The sequence below is a fragment of the Pseudoliparis swirei genome, chromosome 17 (genome assembly GCF_029220125.1).
Source record: "Pseudoliparis swirei isolate HS2019 ecotype Mariana Trench chromosome 17, NWPU_hadal_v1, whole genome shotgun sequence".
Taxonomy (NCBI): Eukaryota; Metazoa; Chordata; class Actinopteri; order Perciformes; family Liparidae; genus Pseudoliparis; species Pseudoliparis swirei.
In genome coordinates this window covers 14,462,297-14,486,024 of record NC_079404.1, presented here as the reverse complement: position 1 = coordinate 14,486,024, position 23,728 = coordinate 14,462,297, and the positions used below count along the sequence as shown (strand labels likewise).

Sequence of the window (23,728 nt, the reverse complement as noted above, 5' to 3'; positions counted from 1 at the left end):
CTCATAGTTATACGTCCCTTAATAATTCATCTACTATATAAATTCTTCCATGTATCCGTCTGTCTGTTCATATGGACATCATTTCTTTGACATTTTCTATCAAAATCCATATTAATCTCAAGTGGCTTTACATAAACTTGTACCAACCAATTTTAACCAAAAACACCCGACATCCATCCATCCATCTTCAACTTTCAGCAACAACCCTCTGTAGCTCCGTATCCAGCTACATTCTAAGCCCGCCCACTTTTTACAGGTCCAATCAAAAGCAAGGGATTTTGAAACCAAAATGAACCCCGAGCTGATCGAGGAATTTCTGTAATCTTAACGGCGTAACAACTGCAATCATAAAAAAACAACTCCGACACCCGTTTATCCGTCTTTCTCTAATCTAAAGTTGAAGAGGGACGACAAGTGAGACAGAGCAATAATACAGCGGCAAATAACTTTTTTCTATGTAATAATAATGCATAATTTATTTATTTGTACCGCACTTTTCATTCACAGTAATACAGTTGGCTGATGTCTACTTGAGCGTTTCTTGTTATCAGAGCTTCATCCTGCCCTCTTGTCATAGGCGGCCATAGTTGGCTGATCATCCCCATAAGCGTCTGCCATCGTCACCCAGTGAGATTTAAGAAAAACCCACCAGGATTTAAAAAGTAATAACCTGCATCATTTTTATCAAAAGTGTGTCTTTTAAACTGAGACGACTGCAGATGCGAGGATCGAGCACCAAGTTGTCTTTATTTATTTTTTTATACATCAATATAGTAGGGATTGGTAGAAAGGGAAAGAGATGGTAGAAGGTGGAGTATTGCACACGATGTTTCAGTAAGTTAATTACAACATAATAATAATTCAAATGTCACTGTTATGATAATCCAAAGCTCCAAAGTGCTTTATTTTCTAAATAACTGAGCCCCAATACATTCTTTAAATCACGAGAACACATTAAGGCAGTTTTTTTTTCGTTTTCTTTTTCTTGGGGTAAATATATATATATATATACAGGACTGTCTCAGAAAATTAGAATATTGTGATAAAGTTCTTTATTTTCTGTAATGCAATTAAAAAAACAAAAATGTCATGCATTCTGGATTCATTACAAATCAACTGAAATATTGCAAGCCTTTTATTCTTTTAATATTGCTGATTATGGCTTACAGCTTAAGAAAACTCTAAAATCCTATCTCATAAAATTTTAATATTTCCTCAGACCAAGTAAAAAAAAAGATTTATAACAGCAAAACAAAATCAAACATTTGAAAATGTGTTTCCAGGTGTTTCGAGTTAATTAGACGATTCAAGTGATTTGTTTAATACCCTACTAGTATACTTTTTCATGATATTCTAATATTTAGAGATAGGAAGGATATTTGAGTTTTCTTAAGCTGTAAGCCATAATCAGCAATATTAAAAGAATAAAAGGCTTGCAATATTTCAGTTGATTTGTAATGAATCCAGAATGCATGACATTTTTGTTTTTTAAATTGCATTACAGAAAATAAAGAACTTTATCACAATATTCTAATTTTCTGAGACAGTCCTGTATGTGTGTGTGTGTGTACATATGTGTATATATGTATTATTGGGTCCCGTTTTATAGTTTTTTTTAAATGTTAATATCAGACATTTTTGTATTTGTTTTCTGTTATTATTTCAAAAGGAATAATAAAAAAATCTAAGTAATAAATCAAAATTTAAAAATGTGCATGAACACGTCTTCATTGAAGATGAACTCTAGAAAAAGGAGAGGTCGCCGCACCCCCGACCGGCTGCTGGGCCCTGGTCACTTCATTTCATCAAACACAAACTAATTGATTTTTTTGGGAGGACAATTTCATGCGGATTGATTTTCTCCAACGTTTGTCCCCTCCCTTCCTCATAGAGAACAACAGCTGTTGTTATGTGGGACAATCATAGTGACAACTTTCCACAGCAGACACAAAAGGTCAAAACACCCATGACCACCCATGAGGGGAATGAAAAATGACATGCGTTTTGAAAATGAACACAATTTACACAACAACAAAAAAGACTTTAATAAGACCTTGTTTCTTCTGTATGTATTGAAGAAAAAAATTAAAAGCCATCTTACTTAATGAATTAAACTAATTTCGACCTGCAATGTGACGGAGATGAGAAGTGATTCAAATGAAGAGACGAAGATCTCCCCGGTAACCACCAGTGTGCAATGCATTTGTCATTTTAACCATCTGTATTTCATGAAATAGACACCGTATAAGCATAAAAAAGGGAATTAAAGGAGACTTTAGTTTGAAACCGAGACTCATCATCTGCCCATCGCTCTCATCCCGGCACTTTTCATTACAAGTGTTGTTTGCATTTATGAGATGAGGAAGTAGTTTGCACACTTCAATAAAAAAAGAGAGCAAACACTAGATTATTTTGAATGAGGTGCAAGGTCTAGTGGCTCTTGGAATGATGTCTTTATTTTTTCCTGAAAGCAGCCGACAGCAACAGAGTCATATCTGTTAGTAGGGCTGGAGCTCCTCACACCCTGCTCCTAAAACCTGGGCTCAGGGGTCAAAAGATTAAAAAGATGCTGTACAGATTGTAGAACGGTCTGGGGTAGAGTTTTCATTTTGGGATATTGAACTTAAACTTGTCGCTCGTAGTCATTTTTCTTATGAATGCAGTCAGAAAAGCATATTTGTGAATCATTGTCCAGAAATGAATAACACGTTCCCCCTTAAAAATATTTGTAAAATGACTAACAACTTGGACATTTCCCAGCCCACGCCCATCCGACCGATTATACGACTAACTGACTGAGAATATTACCGGCTGCAGGCTCAGTGGTCACATCACAACCATTTGCTAGAAATCTGGGTGTGAGAGCAGGATGTCGTCTCTCGAACCCGATCAGCAAGACACCGAATACCCAGCAGCCCCGATGCTGATCAGCAAGGCACTAAAATACCCAGCAGCCCCGATGCTGATCAGCAAGGCACTAAAATACCCAGCAGCCCCGATGCTGATCAGCAAGGCACTAAAATACCCAGCAGCCTCGATGCTGATCAGCATTATCGGTGTGACCGAGAGGCAGTGTGGGTCTCCGATGCAGGGAGAGTTAGCCGAGATAAGACTCATCCACACCAAGTGTTTCACTGCAGTGAGTAGAACCGGAAATCATTGCGTTAAAAGAAACTTAAATCGGAAAAAAAGAAACGTAAACCACTTTCTTTTAAGCTCTTCCAAGTACTTTTATGTTTGTGATTGTTAACTAAATAAAGGAGTAGATATGATGAAGTGTTTTCAGACTCATTTGTATGAAACATTTGGTTCTCTCTGGGAATGTATGGGAAGCTTTTAAAAGTTGTCACGATAACTTTACAGAACATCCCAAAAAAGCTGCGGTTGCTCTCGCCGGGCGTGTTTGACTCTGAACCTCCAGGAGTCTTTTCTTTTCTAGGAATTCAAGCTCCTTCTCCCGCCAAGCCTCTCCATCTGGATGAAACCGTCAAGCGAAGCGCTTCACGGATATTTATCTTCCCGTTGTTCCTTCTTGGGACGTTTTGACAAGATTTCCAAGCCAAGACCCCCCCCCCCCGACTTACCTTGGAGCTGTTTGAACCTCCCCTCCAGCTGGTTGTAGTTGAAGGCCGCCTGGCTCGAGAACCCGGGGCTGAGGTTGGGGCTGGTGCCATGAGAAGGGCCGTCCGACATCGGGGACAAGGCGTAGTCCAAAGTCGGGGACAGGGGCCCGGGGAGGCCGCTGGCGGTGGCGCTCTGAAGCTCCATGATGATGATTTTAAATGAAACAAACAGTCCACAAAGGCATCGGGGGAGAAACTCGGAGGAGAAATATCAGCTCAGTTTCAGAGTCGGCTGAAAGAGTTCCCAGATGAACTGAATCGCCTTCAAGTGTGTGTGAGGGGGGGGGGATTCAGAGTAGAGCAAAGAGCTTTGAGTTTCAACAGGATTAAAGTGGAGTCCGGGACAATAAACGTTCAGTTCCAAACCGGATGAAGTCCTCTTCGGCAACGTGAAGCTTCAGTGGAGTTAACGCTGGTGTCCGGTTTAAAAAAAACTGTAAAACCAGTTTCCACGTGAGCTTGTAAGTGAATAAAGTGAATCAGACCTGAGCTTCAACCCCACAGCTGCTCGTGGTATTGTGGCGAAATAGTTCCAGATTTGGCCGTTTAGTCTCAACGGAGACAGGAAGACTTCCTCGACGCCTTCAAGTCAGCAGGACTAAGCGATGGAGGGCAAGCGACATAGGAGATCAACTGCAGAGCTCCTCTCTCTCTCTCTTTCGGTGTTTCACCAGTGTGAAATTGCTGGCTCAGCAGACGCACCGCGGTGGCAGCATCATGCGTCTGTTTCCGCCCCATCCATCCATCTGTCAATGTCTTCTGATCTCACGCCGTCCCTTCTTTCAGAAATCCACCCATCCTCCGTTCACACACACAGACACACACACACACTCCTGAGGAGGAGGCAGCCCAATGAGGAGCTGGAGCAGACGGCGCTACAGTGAGAGGAAGCAGAGGAAGAGATGGGAGGTGGAGAATGAAAGCGTGGGTTTGTCCTCCTGCGTGCAGCAGCAGTGGCGGCGGCGGCGGCTCAGACACTGAAAGCACCTTTGAGACACAGGGAGAGTCAAAGGGGGGAGGGGCCGCCAGCAGGGGCAGCTCCTCCCCCTCGCGGCCAATCACAGCCCTCGCTTTTGGCAGTGATGTCATTGGCTAGTGAGCATAAGGGGTAGAGTGGGAGGAGGCCGAGGGAGAAAGACAAATAGAGAAAGAATGAGAGAGGGAGGGAGGGAGGGAGAGAGAGAGCGAGCGCTGGGGTATTTCTGTTTACACTGAAGATTAAATTAGATGGAGAGAAAATAAATATTCCTGTTAAAAGCAGTTTGGAAAAGATTTTTAAAAGTTTGAGAAACACGCAAGATATTTTGAAGATGAATTTCTTCCTGTGGTCGTCATAAGATAGTATGCATTTGTAAATATGAGTGCATGTATGCAGAATGTGTATAATACCCCTCTTCAATGTTGCATTAGTTAAAAATCTAATTAAGAATAAAAGTTTAAGTTATTGTGTTTTAAGTTTCAAATAAAATATGGGAAACATTCTCTTAAATGTTAAAGTTGTATTTGATCCCTGTGAATTTATGTTAATACAAGTTAGCTTTCTCTAGCTTAAAAGTAGGTTGTAAAAGCCTCTAAAATCACAAAAATTATATTTATTAAAAAGGGGGAAAAAAGACTTCGAAACTTCGGCAAAACCACAAAAACATAAACGCTGATAACTCCGTCATATTGATGGAGATCAGCCGAAGTTATCTTGAGGCCCGTCAAACAACAAGTCCATATAAATAACTTCTAGACGCCTGATTGAGAACAACTTAGCTTAAAAACAGACAGACACATTCACAGAGAAAATACAATAAAACACTTGTGACGACACTCGTTCTGCATTTTTCCAATTCACTGTGGTAAAACTGCTTCGTTAGGCCAATAAAGTTAATAAGTAAAAATGTGTGTGCAGAGAGGATGAGATGTTCCGAGGAGCAAGAAACAGGGTGGAGTGTGTGCTTGCATGGGAGTGTGTGTGTGTGCGTTTGTGCTCATCGCTTACACACACACACACACACACACACACACTGACTTCCATCCTGAGAATATCTGAGCTCTAATATTAGCGGCATGTTCTTCCTGTCTGAGCCCCGCGAGCACTTCCTGTTTGATCCCGCTGTCCATCCCACACACACACACACACACGGGATGAAGGTGGAGTCGCAGGAAGAGCGAGGGCATCGCGGAGAAACCCGAGCGGAGGAGAATGGGCTCCACTTCCTGTGCAAATCAACTGGACACACAAAGCAATGAGCAAAAAAAGGGGGCTGGAGGTCAAGAGGTCACGACACAAAGACAATACATGGAACACATATCCAACGCGACCCGGAAATAACTGCAGATAAAGAAAAGACGGAGAGAAAAAAAAGATGGAAAATGCTTGAGGAAATTAAACATGCATGTGATTTCCTGCAGAGAATAAAATCTTTAAAAAAAAGGGATTTCGAGCCTTATTGTCCAATGATGAGACGGATCAACCGTCCAGAACTTTATAGTTTTGTACGTCTCGGTCACGCTTCCATACGCGCGGCACATTTACCAACATGTGGGGGGGGGGGGGGGGGTACCCTAACCCTTCTACACATTATACCACCAATTTGAGACGACACACTGAGGCTTCTGTTCCCAGAATAAAAGTCAACGCTCCTTCACAGAATCACTGACATTTGACCTCATACAAATAAATAAATAGCGCAAACCAGAATCATTTTTTTTCTTCACATTTACTCAGTGAAGTCGATCATTCACAGACACAAGTAGAGCAAAGGTCACACGGTGAACCAGCAGGAATGCCGCAGACTTCCTTTCCCCACCGTTTTATGAAGAGAATCATTTTTTAAGATCCTTTTTACAGCCGAGCATCAAACATCTGGTTGAACTAAGAGAATCCCCCTGACAAATTCTCCAATTGAAACTTTTTATTTACTATTTAATACAGAAACAGTGAAGAGAGAACAGAGAAAACTCGGATCTCTCTTTTAAAAAGCTAAACATGTGTGTGGAGGAACATCCTGGCCTCAGGGACACACGGTATCTATGACAAATAAATCATAAACTCCACGTCTCCCTCCCAGCTCTTTTCTCTCAGGCTTTAAACCACATCCCCCCCCCCCCCCGCCCCCCCGGCTTCTTTGGCAAATAGACACGACCCGAGTCTATAACTTCATGTCGAGTTCTTTTGACGTCGACCACCCTCGACATCTGAGCGAGTTCCTCTTGCAGAAGAAGGACGCGGTTAAAGCTGCAGAATAAGAGACCAAGTGAACACTGGTTTTAAAATCTCAAGCAGTTGACGGAAATATTCATTTAGTTTGTGACTAGATATAATTTTAACAATATTATACACCCCAACCAATGAACAGAAGAAAAATTGCCATTTATTTTTATGTAATTTCTATGTCCATGTGGTGCTTGTTCTGGTTATAACATTGTGCATTCAGACCCCTTGTGATATTTCAATTTTTCCTTTTTAATAAATTTGCAATAATTTCTACAGGTCTGTTTTTTTCTGTCTCGATGGGGTGCTGAGTGAACATTAATGAGAAATGAAATGAACTTTTTTTTATTTTAGCAAATGGCTGCAAAGAAAAAAAAAGATTGAAAATTGAAAGGGGTCTGAATACTTTCCGTACCCACTGTATGTTCTGAAAAAGAGTCACAGACTATATTTTAGTTTATGGATTCCATCTCGGCAGCACTCGGGGAAACTTAAGGTCGGGCTGAGGTTAACAACGGACATGCAAGCGGCATCCTGATTTCTTTTTAAAAAACGAAAAGGAGAACGGCTTCAGCTCTCAGATCACCAGCATTACGAAACAGACATCTGTGCAGAGTCCAAAGGTCAGCGGCCGCGGCAAACGGACAACAGATGGACCGAATATTTCTGAACCAGAGCCGGCGCCGTTCATGATGTTTCTCCGCCGGCCGTCTCCACGTGACGGACGCGCTCCGTCCTGCGACCCGCATGCCGAGCATCACGCCGGGTTCCCTCCCCGTCATCTGGCTCCCTCGTGGCTCGGCCCCCGCCAACGCACCAAGCGCGGCATTCATCGGTCGGACCGCGTGTGCTCGGGGAGGCCACGGGGGGGGGGGGGGGGGGGGGGGGGGTACCGAAACGCTTCACCAGAACACCGCCGCTGACAATAAAACACACAACACGGCATTATCCGTTGCCACCGAGCGGAGTCCGCAGCTGCGCCGGTGGTGCGTTCAGGGTTCAAACTTGTGTCGCTGCAGTGGGGAATTTCGCACCGGCACGCTGCCTCACCCCTCCTGACCACACAAAGACATTCCTGTGAGGTCAGAGCGCACCAGCAAACAACAACAGGGGCCGGCGGCGGCGGCCATGTTGGAGGCGAGTCTGGTGATTAGCGGCGTTCTCGCCCCCCCCCCCCCGCTGTAAGAAATGATCAGCTGCGTTTTAAAACACATTTCTAAACATCTGGTCGGACACCTTTTTGGCCTCCTGTCACACGACCGTTATGGTTCTACTTATGTTGGAGTATGTTTTGTGTTTCATGGTTAATTTTGTGTAACGCAGCTTATGATGGAATTAATTACTTTTTTTTATTACTTTATTTTGGATCAGTTATCTTGTACTTTTTCTCCATTGACGGTAAAATGTCCTGCACGGGATCGATTAAGTGTATCTGTCCTTAATTGTTTATCGATTAGAGAAGCGAGGATAATTTGGAAAAGAGGATAATATTCAAGTGTTGAGCTTCTTTACTTCCACTTTTTTTTCCGATGTTTAAAAAAATAAATAAATCACAACACATCCACCAACGCATGAAAAAAGAAAGAAAAAAAACGCACTCGCCAACATTCCCAGCATTCCACCATCTGGTCCTCTGAACAGGAAGTGAGACACATACACTCTTTCTCGTGTGTGTGTGTGGGGGGGGACCTGGACTGTTCCTGGTTCCAATTATTGAGCGGCTGAGTGAACCCTCTGCCTAACCAGATCAATACTCTCCATTAATAAACACTCAGGTCGTCATCCGCGTTCATGTTGCGTCCACGCAACGACAAATTAAAAGCAACGTCATAAAATGCCGTTAACGCAGAGCTTTGGCTCATTTGAGTCGCTCACTTCCATCAAAGTGATGTTTTCAATCAATTTCTCTATAAAGGGTATATTGTATATATCAATATTGATTCATCTATCTCGTAATTGTTCTAACCAATGAATGCTTAGTATTGACAATCTGCTGTTATCTTTAGTTGCAGCTCTTATTTATTACCATGGTTCGATAGAGCTCCTCAGAGGCTCCTCTCCTTCAAGTTATTCTGAGCCGCTCTGAAGACAGAAAATGAACCGAGTTACCAGAAATGCTCCAGGGTCACCGCCAAGGCCCCGCCGAGGCCCCGCCAAGGCCCTGACGGGTCCATAGAAATACGGATACACAGTGTCCATCGCTTCTGCCGACGTGCGTTTGTTCGAGAATGTCACCAACATTTTAGCCGACGTGATGCGGCGGAGGTTGTCCCACCATTATAAGACATTGGATTCATTGTTTTAATCGATTCTCCCCCCATTCCAAAGTCTGAATATCTTGAAGAACTAAAAGTGAATTGCTCTATGAAAAGTGAGCTTTATTATGCATTATATTATCACGATATCTGTGGCATGAAAGAAAATTGTCTCACAAAATGAGTTATTGGGAGAGATGAGGACTAGGGACTAAACCAATATTACTTTATAGAAAAATACATACTGACAATATAGAGAGTAAAATGTATGAGCTACTGCAGTTATTCTATTTGTCTCAAAGTCAATATGCCACACACACACACACACACAGACGTAGAAACCCACCCACACACACTCCTTCCATCTCTGCCTTCACTGTAAGTAGATATGCCTGCGTTTCCATGGTGACCAGAGGTTTCGTGTTTCCCAGGATATCGTATGGAGGCGTCGAGCGCACACACACACACACACACACACACACATGGTTTTCAGACGCTGCTGATGAAGGGTTGAATGACTAAAACACACTGCGGTCACTCCGACGTGTTTCTGATCATGTTCGGTGTGAGAGCTGCAGAAGAAAAGAAAAGCAGCTCTCACTTTATAGAAAAATATATAAAAACTAAGAAAAAAAATCGGAGACTTGACAATTACCAAACGGCAACTGGTACAACTATTTTAACTAAATACTACAAGCATGGTAACACACACACACACCCTGATGTCATCACCCAACACATCCTCCAGTCTGCAGAACTCAGCACCAACAGGAAGAGGCTTTTAAGGAGGAGAAAGAACCGGACATTCAGACTACGTTTAGAAAACACATCGCATCCCGTTGGCTTTTGTTGAGGGAATCAGTGTGACACCAACTTCCTGGGTTGGCCGACAGGAATGCGGCGTCCCTGCAGCGCTCTATTGAGACGCTTATTTTAAAAAACTACTAAAAAAAAATATGTAAAAGAGGACTTGAAATGATAAAACGGATGATTTTAATGTATTCGTACCTCTCTGAAAAGGCAAAAAAACTTGATTATAGGAATAATAAAAGACTTTATGGTGTAGTAAGTGGACACTGTTATTAGAGATAACAAAGTGTCCTATAAATGAATCAATGCTTATGAATTCTTATCTGAACAAAGAATGTTATGGTTTTTCGAAGTATTTTAACACCAACTTTTCTCAGCAGCCATTATGAAACACAAGCTCCGCCCCCATCCATTTGAAAGTAAAGACACACACACACGCACACACCAATCTCCTGCATATTTAACACTGCCGTGAATTATTTAGTGTAGTGGGACACTCCTGAAGCAGTCGGCCATCAGGCTAAAAGCAGCAGACGGAGAGAGTGCTAGAGTTACAGTAACTAACAATAATAACTCATCGAGCGGCTTTTAAAGTCCACCTTGTTAAAATGAGGCACAGCCTGATTAAATGCAGGGGCTCCCGCCAACGTATTGTAAGCTCCGCCCACTCCTTTGAGAAAATACCTCCGCGCGTAGGTTGTTTTACGCGACATCTGTGTATCTGTGTGTATGGTCGAGAGAGAGAAAGAATGCACGTGTGTGCGACGGCGAGTATGAGGTCATCAGTGACATCATCAGTGACGTCGTCGCTGTGAACACAACCGTTTGGACGGTTTATGCGCCGCTGAAGAAATGCTACAAGTCCTGAAGACCAGAGTCGAGCTCGGGTGTCCCGTTGGGACGCTTTCTCTCCCGAAAACACGTCAAATACCGACGCTCGGTCGGTGGCCCCGAGCTTACAAGCTGTGACGCTCTGGGTGCCCTCTAGCCTCAGTTTTGGACACATCGGGGTTAAATGCATTGCGTCTTTTCAAAATAAACTCACAGGAAGTCAGGTTCAGGCGACTCGACCCGAGTCACGCGGCTAACGACACTAACGAGTAATGTTTGTTTATCTTCTGGTGTTTTTTGTCAGTGTGCAACAGCACCCCCTTCTGGACCGGAGGAGAACTGACTCTGAAATCTGTGATCTCACTCAGAGGTATGTGACCCCGAGTGTGAATGAAAGAGTCTTAAATGGCATCTGGATTTCCTCAAGGTACGATGGGACGGGTGAACTGACACGTGTAAAAGGACGAAGAAAAAAGAGCCCAGATGTGTGATACTTGTTAATGAGCCTCGTTAGCCCTCGTTAACGCCTGATTATTCACAGGTGTGTTGGCGGAGGAAGCGACGAAGAGTGAGGAGGCAGAGAGCCAGCAGTCTGAACTCCTGCGCCATCTGTGTGAGTCATTGGCCGTTCGACATCGGCCTGCGTGGGCCGAAAAATAATAATAACAAGAATAAATTCACCACCACAAAGAGGAAAGTTGCATTTTCATTCTCCATCACACTGCAGATTTTTCCCGTTTCGGTGTTCTGAGGAGGTTCATTGTTCTCCGTGTTGACTCAAACACCGCAACCTCACAGCTTATGAAACCACCGAGCCTCCCACTGGACTCCCGAAAACACAACAACACACACAGGATGAAGCCCAAACACCAAGATATATACGAGTCCTCAACAGACAACAACTACCAGATGTACTTGTGGGTTCTGTTCTTCAAACGACGGTTCAACCAATCCAGGCTTACATAATGTTAACTGGATGAAATTATCCGATTAACTCGCATCCAACTAATTGTGTTCTTTGACCTCAAAATAAAGAACACAGGTAAAGAAAGACGTCATCTGCAAACAACTTTAGCTTCAATCCTGTTCAAGCCAACGGAGAATAAACCTCCACTTTTATGTTCAGCTTTACAGACTTATTGCTTTCTGTGAGCAACATATATTTAAAGGAGTTACACCCAGACTCATGTCAAATCATCAATAATCAAATAATTTCTGCCGAGACGACAAACTTCGGCCTTTCTGAAGCTAAAATCCGCTCCGACGAATCCCTGCACGCTGACGCTCCATCAAACATTCCTCCGCCCACCGGCCGGTTCCTCCTACCTGCCAGGGCTTTGATGCGCGAGCGCTCGAACAGGCGAGCCGAGCTGTTCTCGTTGTCCCAGTCGTCGGCGTCCCAGCGGTTGTTGACGCCGCCGTCGCTGCTGTACTGCTGCTGGATCTCCATGTGGTCGAACTCGCCCGCTACAGACGTCATCTCGACCTCGCCGTGACTCCACCGCCGCTGCCACCTCCGAGTCCTTCCACCTGCCGCCTGTTGCCGTTAGCGACGGGACCCTCACACACACACACACACACACAGACTCAGACCAGCTCTGGCAGGCCGGAGAATCTCTTTCAAAACCTGCAGAGATCAAAACAAAGAGAGGCGGAGTTAGTGGACATGACAGGAGGAAATTATACATCATGTGGCACCTCCAAATACTGAGGATGAATTAATATTATTAATAGTGTGGACAGAAAACCACAAACAGAAGCGCCAAAGACTGAAGAAGAGTTGTCCAAAAACAGAGAACACAAAATGACTTTTTCAGCACAAAAAACTGACTTGTTTGATATTTATTTTGCTTAAATTGGTGGTTTTTATAAGTTATCCGCACTTTTATAACGTTTCATTGTTCATCCGCCTTTGTCGATACCAGGAAGAACTGAACAGAACTCTGCCCGGATTTCTGTTCACATATGATGACAATCAAGAAAGTTTGACGGTTTCACTCCATTAGTTTTAAGTTGATGTGCACAGAAATCCAACTTACATCATACAGGAAAAGCTTAAAATTGCAAAAAGTATGTATTTTAAGTTGGTTTTGTCAATGACTACACTGTTGTACATTATAATGAAGAACAATTGGAATCCTATAAACAAAGATATAATACAAAACAATGAGATTACATTGTACTAGAAATCTACATTATATTGGATTGAGAATCCATCTCATTAAAATGCAAGACAGCCATCTTCAGTTCTGTCTCACTTTAGTTCCCTTTGATGTTTCTGCACACATTCATTTTAATGTTAAGACTGCTCTGGTTATAGTTCACAATATCTGTAGGATACAATAATTTACATTGTATTAACATCAGACCCAAGAACTAGTCTTGTCACTGAGAAACTGATTGTAAAGCTGGAGGGAAGTGATTGAAACTGCCTTAAATTCACGTGACCCCCATTCTGCTCTGTGATTGGCTACAGCCGCTTGCTGCTCTGCACGGAGTTTATCTGTAAACTGAGAGAATGCTGCCTCCCTCTGGTCACAACGCGTTACTACAACATCAGAGAAACAATCAGCTCAGAGCTGGGGAGGCGAAAAGAGGCCAAACAGACACGTTCAGTTTTATATTTTAAGATATCTGATAGACCGGTAATACAAAATTGTATAGTAAGCGGTAGTTTGTGATCACCTTTATGTCCAAAAAAGGTAAAATTGTGCATGATGGGAACACATCAGATTCCCTAGATCCTTCATAGTGATTATCAATTAATTTATATTGTACGCTCATTGAACGTAGTAAACGAGAGTGTGATGTATAATTAGTTAATTACACACTGCATTATGATGCAGTCACCGTAAGAGGCGACAGCAGGTGAAGCATGAAGTGATATGTCAAACAGGAGATAAAAAGGTTTTCTGATACAGGGCTTGCTGCTTCGTCCACACGCACACAAGACTGATTCAATCTATTTTAAATCGTTACAAGGATGAACTATCCATCATGCATTGCTGCGATTGTGTAGGAAACACATCTGAAATACTGCCAAACTATATTAAAATGATTGCTGAATCGATTAAGAATATTATAGTTGATTGATATATATATATATATCATACGTTATTGGAATGTAAATTTTAGTTTTGAATACTGAAATCATAAATCCCAATATTAAATGTACTAATCTGCAAACTATTATCCACGCTCAATTTGTCAGACATGTTTAAACTCTAAATGGGTCTCTGGCACTATTTTTATTCGATAAAAATAAACATTTGAGATTAATTTAACAGTTTATTTCTCAGTTTTATAGGAGGAATACACAGGAAGACTCGCTGGTCCTGAGAAGTGTGACGCACTTTAACCTCGAAAACTGGAAACGGTGCGTTCGCTGCCGACGAACGAGTCGGAACAAACAGTGCCGGTAAAAAACAGAGCAGCGAGTCAGCGGCGAGAGTCCGTTTGGATCCTGCAGTCGGCAAACGGCACCGTGACTCGGCACAAAAACAGAGCAGCACAGACACATTAAAACACCGGATGGACGGGCGAGAGAGAGTGAGAAGGTCACATCTCGGCCTCAAGATGCGTTCAAGGTTCACAGCAGAATGCAACTTGCAGGAAGTCTAAAACAAAAGGTTTTAAAGAGCTGATGGAAGTGAAGTATGTCACATGACTCTTGATTGATTTGATATTGACAACTTCCCCTTGACGGACTAGAATTAGCTGCATGTGTCCTTGAAACATTCTTAACACATTAAAACAACTAATCGAGTGGTTTAGACAAAAAGAGAGAAGAACTGAAGACGAGGATCTGTCCTCATCTCGTCTGCTAAAGCTGCAACAAAAGTCAATTAAATAACTTGTCTTTTAAACAACAAGGCCACATGTGTGATGATTACAACTTCTCAAAAAGGGAATACGTGCTGCTTTGTTTTCACACTAAAAAGGGAATATTAATATCTCTGTGTTTTGGTCAATTCAATTCAATTCAATTCAGTTTATTTGTATAGCCCAATTTCACAAATTACAAATTTGTCTCGGAGTGCTTTACAATCTGTACATCCCATGACCCCCTCACATCGGACCAGGAAAAACTCCCAATAACCCTTCAGGAAAAAAGGGAAGAAACCTGGAGAGGAGAGGAGGAGAGGAGGATGGACAGATGGACAGATGCAATGTGTACAGAAGGACAGATTTAGAGTTAAAATACATTCAATGAATATGACAGAGTGTATGAATAGTTCATAGTAGGCATATTCCACGATGGAGACCTCCACGATCCATCAGGCAGATGGCGGTGGGAGGAGGAGGGCGGAGTCTCAACAGGACAGTGGCGTAGTCATGAGCAGGAGTCCCGCGACCCAGCCGATCCATCAGGCAGATGGGACCTATGCCGTCCCATAGGGTCCGATGATGACCCATGAGAAAAGTCAAAAGGGACTTTCGGGAGAAAGAAAGCAGAGTTAGTAACGTGATTGAGAGATGAAAATTCATCCTTAAGGAGAGAAAAAAGGAGATAGGTACTCAGTGCATCCTAAAACGTCCCGGCAGCTATAAGCCTATAGCAGCATAGGGGCTGGACCAGGGCAAACCTGATTCAGCCCTAACTATAAGCTCTGTCAAAGAGGAAGGTCTTAAGTCTACTCTTAAACGAGGTGACTGTGTCTGCCTCCCGGACTGAAATTGGAAGCTGGTTCCATAAAAGAGGAGCTTGATAACGTCAAGACGTGTGAAGGCATCACTTTGGGCTACTGGGATTTCAAGTAATTTTATGTAGTTGCAGAATTGTTGATGGTTTAATGTGAAAAAAAAGAGAAATATTGTGGTCCAGATGAGCTGCTGCCGTTTGAGTTCACCGATTGGCTGCATCGTGCTAGGGTGTGTTATCTGGCTCCGCCCACTGACGTTGCACTCAGCCAATGAGATTATTTCTGCTTCATCGGGAGGGTCTGCAGAGATGCACACTGATGTCAACCAGTCAGGCTGGAGCTGCTTGTGTTGCTACTCTGAAAATACGCCTCCACTGGGACCATGTGTGTGTGTGTGTGTGTGTGTGTGTGTGTGTGTGTGCGTGCGTGCGTGTGTTGAAGCTGACACAATGTGCACACATTCAGAAGCAATACAGCACACACACCATGGTGTCATGACAACACACAGAGGCCGCACAGCGAGATGAGTGATTCATTTTAAAGACGGTTTCAGGCTGCAAGGAACTCACCGATTAATCACTTTTAATCACAATTGGTTCATTTGTTGATGATTTTTGTTTCCTTTTAGGATAAATGATTTTCTCTATCAGATGTCAGAAAAGAGAGTAATGCATAATTAAGGATTTAAAGCTGCAGATAGTATTTCAGTGGTTATGGATGAATAGAAGTTGAATATTCACTCTCTTTTTGCTCCGTGTTTAGTCTCCAGCAACTTTCAACTCGCTCAAATCTCATCACACGAACAGGATGCACGTTCTTCAGATTCAGTGTGATTGAACACTTCCTGGGGAAATCATTATCTCTAATGTCCATCACCAAAAAAACATTCATAAATCCAAAAAAGGACGCTACTTCCCAACTTCCGAAAAAAATTTTTGCTTTTTTCCAGTATCCACGTTATCCTGTAATACTAGTCTGTACATCCATGAGAAAACTGAACAGGAACTGATATTCGGCATACTTTAAAGTCCAAAATGTAAACAAATATTGTCAACAAAAACAATACAAAGGGGGATAAAGTTGTAGCTCAAAGCCAACTGCAACTTTAAATATCGACTATAAAACTCTTATAACTAATTCATGTACAGATGTTGGCAACATGTGGCCCTGTGTGTGTGCGTGTGTGTGTGCATACCTGCAAACTCATGAGGGGTGAAAAAGGTGACAACGGGTGTGGGGGGGGGGGAATTCAGTGATCGGGCTCAAATATTAGTAATAACAACTTTAACCATAATATATATAATGACAATGTAAAGTCATTCATGAACCAACTTCCTTTTTTTTAACTTCTGCTGAGCTTTGAGTCTGTTCCCTGAGCCTGTTCCGTGTTCCCTGAGCCTGTTCCGTGTTCCATGAGCCTGTTCCGTGTTCCCTGAGCCTGTTCCCTGAGCCTGTTCCGTGTTCCCTGAGCCTGTTCCCTGAGCCTGTTCCGTCATATTTCTAGAGAATGAATGTGGAACACTTTTTGAGAATCAATTGGGCTAAAGGCAGGGATTTGAGAGAGAGTGAATTGAACATCGTTTAGTTGTGGACCGTCGGATCATTCAAATAAAAATGTTTAAAACGCTCCATCGATAAAACCTTTAATCACGATATTGGATGATAGTGAAAATGAATCTTGAGAGCAGCGGTCACATTGTTTATGCTTCAGACTGAAACGTGCAGAAATACGGCACGCCCAAACTCACCAGCATCTTTTCACCATCACGTGGAGCTCTCTCTCTCTTTCTCTCTCGCCCACGTTCTCCTCCCACCTCTCCAACCAACTCTTATTTACTCTCTCCATCTCTCTTTCTTCCTCCCACCCACATTCTTCTCCCACCTCCCAGCATCCTCCTCTCCAACCAACTCAGATTTACTCTCTCCATATCTCCCCCTCCATCTCCACCTCTCTCCATCTCTGTGTCTCTCCATTTCCCCATCTCTCCATCCCTCTCTCACCCTCTCCATCTCTCTCCCTCCATCTCTCTGATGAGTGCACCATCTCTTTTTTTTTTTTTTTTTTTAAGATTTTTTTTATTATTAGCAAAAATGTTGCCCCACAGAACATCCGCAGTTGAATAGCACCTACAGTTTGTTATGCTGAAAACACTACTCTACAAAAGAAAACACAAATGTATAATCCTGTGGAAATCACCACACAAGGATGATGTTTTTTGTTTGTTTTTAACATAAGATGAAAACAAGGAGAGAAAAAAAAGGAAAAAAAACAAGACCAAACAAAACAAAAACATTACACAAAACTTTTTCCCCATCCCACCCCTCCCCTTGTATGGCTCTCAGTTTCCTTTCATTTATACATCTACACAGTCTCTACACAGTTTACCTACACCCATCCGTACACATTTGTATAAACATAAACCAATACAGCACTCACAACAAAATAAAACCAAAATAAAAAATAAATAACCTGCAGCGGGCTTAATTTGACGCCGGTCTCACACCACCACGATCAGCCGAGTCCAGAGATGGCAGAATATCTATGAAGGGGCCCCAGATTTTTCCAAAGGTTGCCTGCTTCCCTCTCACATTATATAATATCTTTTCAGGTGTGCAGTAGGACACAAGCTCATTAATCCAGTGTCTTATTGATGGTGATTTTTCATATTTCCAATTAATCAGAATACATTTTTTCACTGCAGTGCTCGCAAGTAAGATAAAGTATTTATTATAGTAGTTTGCATTGATAGAGCTTGTGTCCCCCAGAATCCATATCTTTGGGTCCTGTTCAATTTGAATTCCTATTATCCTTGAGGTTAATTCAGTGACGCGTTTCCAAAGTTCTTCTATCAATGGGCAACTCCAGAGCATGTGTAGAAGATCACCGTTTGTCACTTTACATCTCTGACATCTGGGGGAAATGTTGCTGTCCATTTTATGTAACCTGTAAGGGGTGTAGTATGTCCTATGGAATATATTAAATTGAATTTGTCAGTGCACCATCTCTTTACGTCCTCGTCTCTGAGCGGTGCAACAATTGTCAAGGCGACGACGTGAAGCGCTCCCTTCGCCCCGGTTGTTGTTTACTTGATGACTTCGGTCCCTCTGCTGCCCCCTTAGTTACCGTTGCTATGCCCCCCAAGCCACTACATAGACAATGCACTTCATGATGATAACACTACAACACATAAAGGTAAACAAAAGCTTCTCGGCCAGTACTTTACAGCCAAGTTCCCCCTAATTCGCCATTTTTGGTGAAATACACAGCGCTGTGCCATCAGTGTCTGATTTAATATAGAATATATTCAAATTATGTTTATGAACTTTAACTTATATTCTATTTTTAAATGATTTCTTGAATGGATGCCAATTTAAAATTATTTTTGGGAAAAATGGTCACAAATCTCACATGTTCTAGACGGTGAACATGGATTTTTTTCATTTTTACAGCTGAAATTGTATTTCAATTAAAGCTAAAAGGGGAAATAAAGAAGCGTTGTTTATGTTTTGTTGCGTGGAGCCAGTTAGTTCTCAAACTAAAGTTGAGTATTATTGATAAAATGTCATAAAACAATGTGAAAAATGTAAAAACAAAAAGTTGAACGTAATCTTCTCCCCAAACACTCTCTCCCCAATATTTAATTATTATCCGTGGTGAATTATGTTGCAGCATTTCTCTTTCCCTTTTTTCGAGACCACAATGGCAGACGGACATTATAAAGTGGAAACCACGCATTTCCATGGTTACCGCCGTCCCGGCCCGCTCCCCGAGCTGCCGACAACGGCACAAAGACTCTCGGCTGGTGCTCCGGGAGGAAGACCATGATCCAAATGAACGAGACGAAGAGCAGCAAACGGAGACATCGGAGAGAGGAAGACGTTTGCCAGTAAAGGTTATCCGATTGGACGTGAATCAGATATATAGTAATGATATTGAGGAATCCTACATTAATTTTTTTTAGAAAAGTTGAAAACAAAGTTTTGTGAATTGAAGTCATAAGCAGAAAAGTGAGAATTAATGTGTTTTTGTTTTTTTACTTTAGCAACGTTTACAGATTAGGTCCTAAATGACATGGGGAAAGTACTTGTGTCCTTTAAAACACTTAACACTTTAACCTGCTGACAAAACACTTTTATCACCATCTTGTATATATATTTTGTATTCCTCTGTATATTTAATATTGTTATTGTATTTTTTATCTTTTATAAATGCAATTAATGCAATTTCCCCACTGTGGGACTAATAAAGGAATATCTTATCTTAATGCAGTAGAAGCATCAATACCACAGGCTAGAAATACTTTACTGATATTAAAAGTATAAGTAGAGTTTTGCTTAAAATATCTTTTGTTTCATGTTCAAATATGATGAAGATTTGATGCAGTAATCTAATCATGACTTATTGTTAACAGTAATAACATGTTGATCTTTTCTGAGGAGGTTTGGGGTCATGTGACCTCGTGCTTTGAGAACATGAAACCTCAAATTAAAGCCAACAATCTACCAAATTAACTAAACTACAGCATTGAAATGTAGATGTCGTCTCTCAACAACAACAACGAGACAATACTGCATCAGAAGAGCCGGACGAAGCTCTGCAGCAGAGATGTTGGGATCTCGTCCTGTTTGCGTCTCCGATTCGCCCGCTATTTTTAGCGGCCTCCACGACGTAAGCAATTCAAGCATCACATTGTTCGCCATGGCAACCCGAAACCCCCGCAGAGCCCCGAGTGGCGTTCGAGCTCCCACGCAGGACGACGAGCCGCCTGCACACGGCCGCTGCAGCTCTCCACCAATCCGCCTACACACTGCCAACGGCGTGGCGTTAAAAAGGTTTTTATATTCATGCAGACGTTTAAATTTAAAAATGAGGAGGAGCTCGAGGAGTCTTCCTTTTCTGAACTACGGGAGCAGTGATGTTTCTGAGGACTACAGCAGCTTTATACATTATATTCTCTTCTGACGGGGAAAAAAGTGGAGCCAATGCTGTAAGGCCTCAAACCTACCACTAGTGGCCAGCAGGGGGCGACGTCTGGAGTTATAAGAAGAAGTCTGAGAAAATGAGCCATACTCCTCACTTGATTTATTCCCTCACTAGTACACAGGTTTATTTATAGTCTTTAATACAACATGATGATAATTTAGTATATAGATATTTAGTGATGTCACTGTTACTAAGTCCATTTATCGTTGCTCAGGGGGCTTTAAGGAGATGCTTAAGAGTAAAAAGTCAATTTTCTTTATCCCCTTATCAAACATCCTGTATATTAGAGCGGAAGCCTCTTATAGTGACCACGTCTGTCTGGGTTTAATTGATCACTATAAAGATGTACATTTACTCCATGAACATAAAAAGTAATGAAACAAACTGCTGAGCTAGTTTCAAAATAAAGTGCAGCTCATCCGCTGCAGCGATATCAGAATTTGACCTTCTGTGGAAAAAAAGAAATTCTGTCTAAGGTCGCTTCAACCTTGACGCGAGTGTTCTTTAAAAGATAACACACACACACACACACAGAGGTATACATGTATATAGGCCATGTGTGTGTGTGTGTGTGTGTTGGACGAGGGACTCATCTATCACAGCCTCCTCTCTGCAGTGTTATGTAGGCCACACAGAGCCATGTAGGGCAGTGGCAGTCATCTGACCCGACGCCATCAAACTCAAAACGCCATCAAAATCCGGCGGTGGGGAAAAGTTTAAGCGCGGGACAGTGAACGCAACAGAACCGCTGCTGGACCCGTCCCCGCCGCCGCGGTGCAGATGTGTGCCACCAGCTGGACTCGGATTAATATGTGAAGTGTTTCCTGATTTAGGGTCGTCGCCTTGTGGAGAGTGGAGATGTCTACTAAAGACAGCCTGTGTTACTCTGAGGGTTGGCTAACGCCACGTGTCCTTTATATGGAATTTTTCAGTACACGTATATACCAGGCATTACGGTACGAGAGTGTGAAAACAGTCTTAAAAATAAGAGCAAACTTCCGGTGAACGTGATATGACGAAATACGCCTTTAGAATACAGATATAGTGATAGATTAAACTAAATGAATGGATGAAAACTCATAAATTGTATGAATGATGAATAAATGAAATGATAGAAGGTAATTATTCCAATATTGGGACATTCTCGATTTAGAATTTAAAAATAAAATATATAGGAAATCACATTCATGAGCAAATGTGTGTCGAGTTCAGGATGTGAACCTAAAAAACAAATGAAAATATTCAGTGCCTTCAGGAACTAACCTGGACCGACGGTCCAACAAACTGAGACGATACGACGGCTTACCCCGAGATCAACAAGTCACATTACGACCACCGAGTGGTTGGCCCCGCCCACATTTGAACCAATCAGATCCGCCCAGTGTCCTCATTGCATACCAGTGACGTCCGGTTAATAACGTGATGGCACGGCGACATAAACCACGTCACGGTTTTTCCCATTTTGTCATCGAGGTTTCAAACCACGGGCTCAGAGGCACATCGGCAGACCGTCTGCCCATTAAAAAGACCTTTAGAGATAAAAAAATATTAATTTAGCTGAAGCTGTTTCCGAGTCGACTCTCTTCCCGTCGACAGCGATTGTTAAAATGATGGAGTGCAGACAGACGTGTTATTATCTGTCAGCTTTGTGAGGAGGAGGGAAAAAAGACAAAACTGACACATGAACAGCTTCTGTGAGCGAATCACAAAGAGACAATAGAGTCGAGGGTTTCCGGCTCTTCCTGTGCAATTACAGCAGATTTCAGTTGTCTCCTCCTCTCTTTGCCTCCCGATCGACTCCGACGTCACGCCGACCCCCCGTTACTTCGGCAAAGTGGAAATATAAATATAACTCCTTTTGGTTGACCGCCCCTCTCTAAAAAGGCAAACGTCCAGTTACCATAAACATAAAACACCCCCCTGGCAGACCTTTTCCGACAGCGCTATAAAAGGTCTGCGTCTCCGCTCCGCCAAATGAGGTTATCGGAGAAGGTTAACGGCTAACGCATTTAGCGGTTGCCATGGTGACCAGATAAATCATTGGGCTAAATGGAGCAAAAGAGACACGGACGCACACAAAGCCCCGCGAATTACTTCTCCCCTCGTCATTTACCGGAAAACACTTTTTACTTGAACTCGTCTCCGGAGAGGGCGGGCCTTTACGATAAAATACTAATAAATAAACAGAACACCCTGAAATTTATATTAATTTTTTACATTTTGTTTGCGGTTTGTGAAAGACATTTTCCACCAACATCTTTTCTAAATGAACTCAGAGTGGTTACTGTGGTGATTATCTGTAACCAGCTGTCTGGCCCTGTGAAATGCTTAATTAATCCTTTAAACTAGAGATGCACCGATCAGGTTTTTGGTGCCGATCACCGAAATCAGTATCTGCCGATCACCGATAATACCGATCACCGATCACTGAAATCAATACCTGCCGATCCGATAATACCGATCACCGATCACGGTGTCGATTGAAGCATTCTATTTATTGTGTAGCATTATTGCCTAGGACTATGAGGAAATACATATATAAAGCAACTCAAACATTGAAGAAATTACCGATTTCTTTAAACATTTAGGACTTTTACTTTGAAAAATGCCCTAATTGATACATTAAAATTGTTTGATTGCTATTGTAGGGGATTTCAGATATGTATGGAACACATCTGCATCATTCATCTCCTGGGGAAATCTATTTACAGGACTTTTCTTATACAAAAGTCTGACTTATTTTTATAAACTCTTCCTTGGTACAGTAAAAATGTTTTAATGTTAGCATAATTGAAGCTAAATCTCAGAAACGATCTATAAAGATACAAAATCAGTTCATTGTTTACTTTTATATGTTCGTGTATGATTTGTCGACATCTTATTTTGAAAAACGGATGTTGTTTCACGTGGTTCTTTCCGCTAACTTTGCAAAACCGGATGTTGTCACGTAAATCCTTCCGCTAACGTTATCAAAACCCTCGCGCGCTCCGGATCGAATGCGTTTACCGTGAACATCAGTCTATAGGGGCAGACATGTGAGAGTCGGCTGAGTCGACCCAGAGATTCAACTCGGGGGACGGGGACGCTGCTCGGTGGTGAGGATCCCCTCGTGGACCTCTCACTCTGCGGCCCTCGCCGGGCGCATCGTCTCCGTTGCGATGCGCCGCGATTGAAACGTCTGATAGTTCTCGCAGATGTTACGTCATCTGATCGGCCGTTTTGAGAACGCCGATCAAAACCGATAATGGGAATATCGGCCGATATGGATCGGCGCCGATCAGATCGGTGCATCCCTACTTTAAACTATCTAAATCAAAAGGCCGACTGTGAAAGGAGAGCTGCAGATTTTTACTGTTTTCACTGTTGCGGTTTGATATCAA

At 42.4% G+C, this 23,728-nt stretch overlaps 1 protein-coding gene across 2 annotated transcripts in view; it reads right to left on the bottom strand.

The window, feature by feature from the left end:
- The window catches only part of sptbn1 (spectrin, beta, non-erythrocytic 1), a 100,010-nt gene that overhangs the window by 59,392 nt on the left and 16,890 nt on the right, over window positions 1-23,728 (bottom strand). The window contains exon 2 of one of the 2 annotated variants that reach the window (XM_056435727.1): window positions 12,048-12,348. In XM_056435727.1, the coding sequence (XP_056291702.1) occupies window positions 12,048-12,201 (154 nt within the window). In that variant the 5' untranslated portion in view covers window positions 12,202-12,348. Of the gene's footprint in view, window positions 1-3,584; window positions 4,579-12,047; window positions 12,349-23,728 lie in introns of those variants that run through there. The other variant, XM_056435726.1, reaches the window with a different exon arrangement.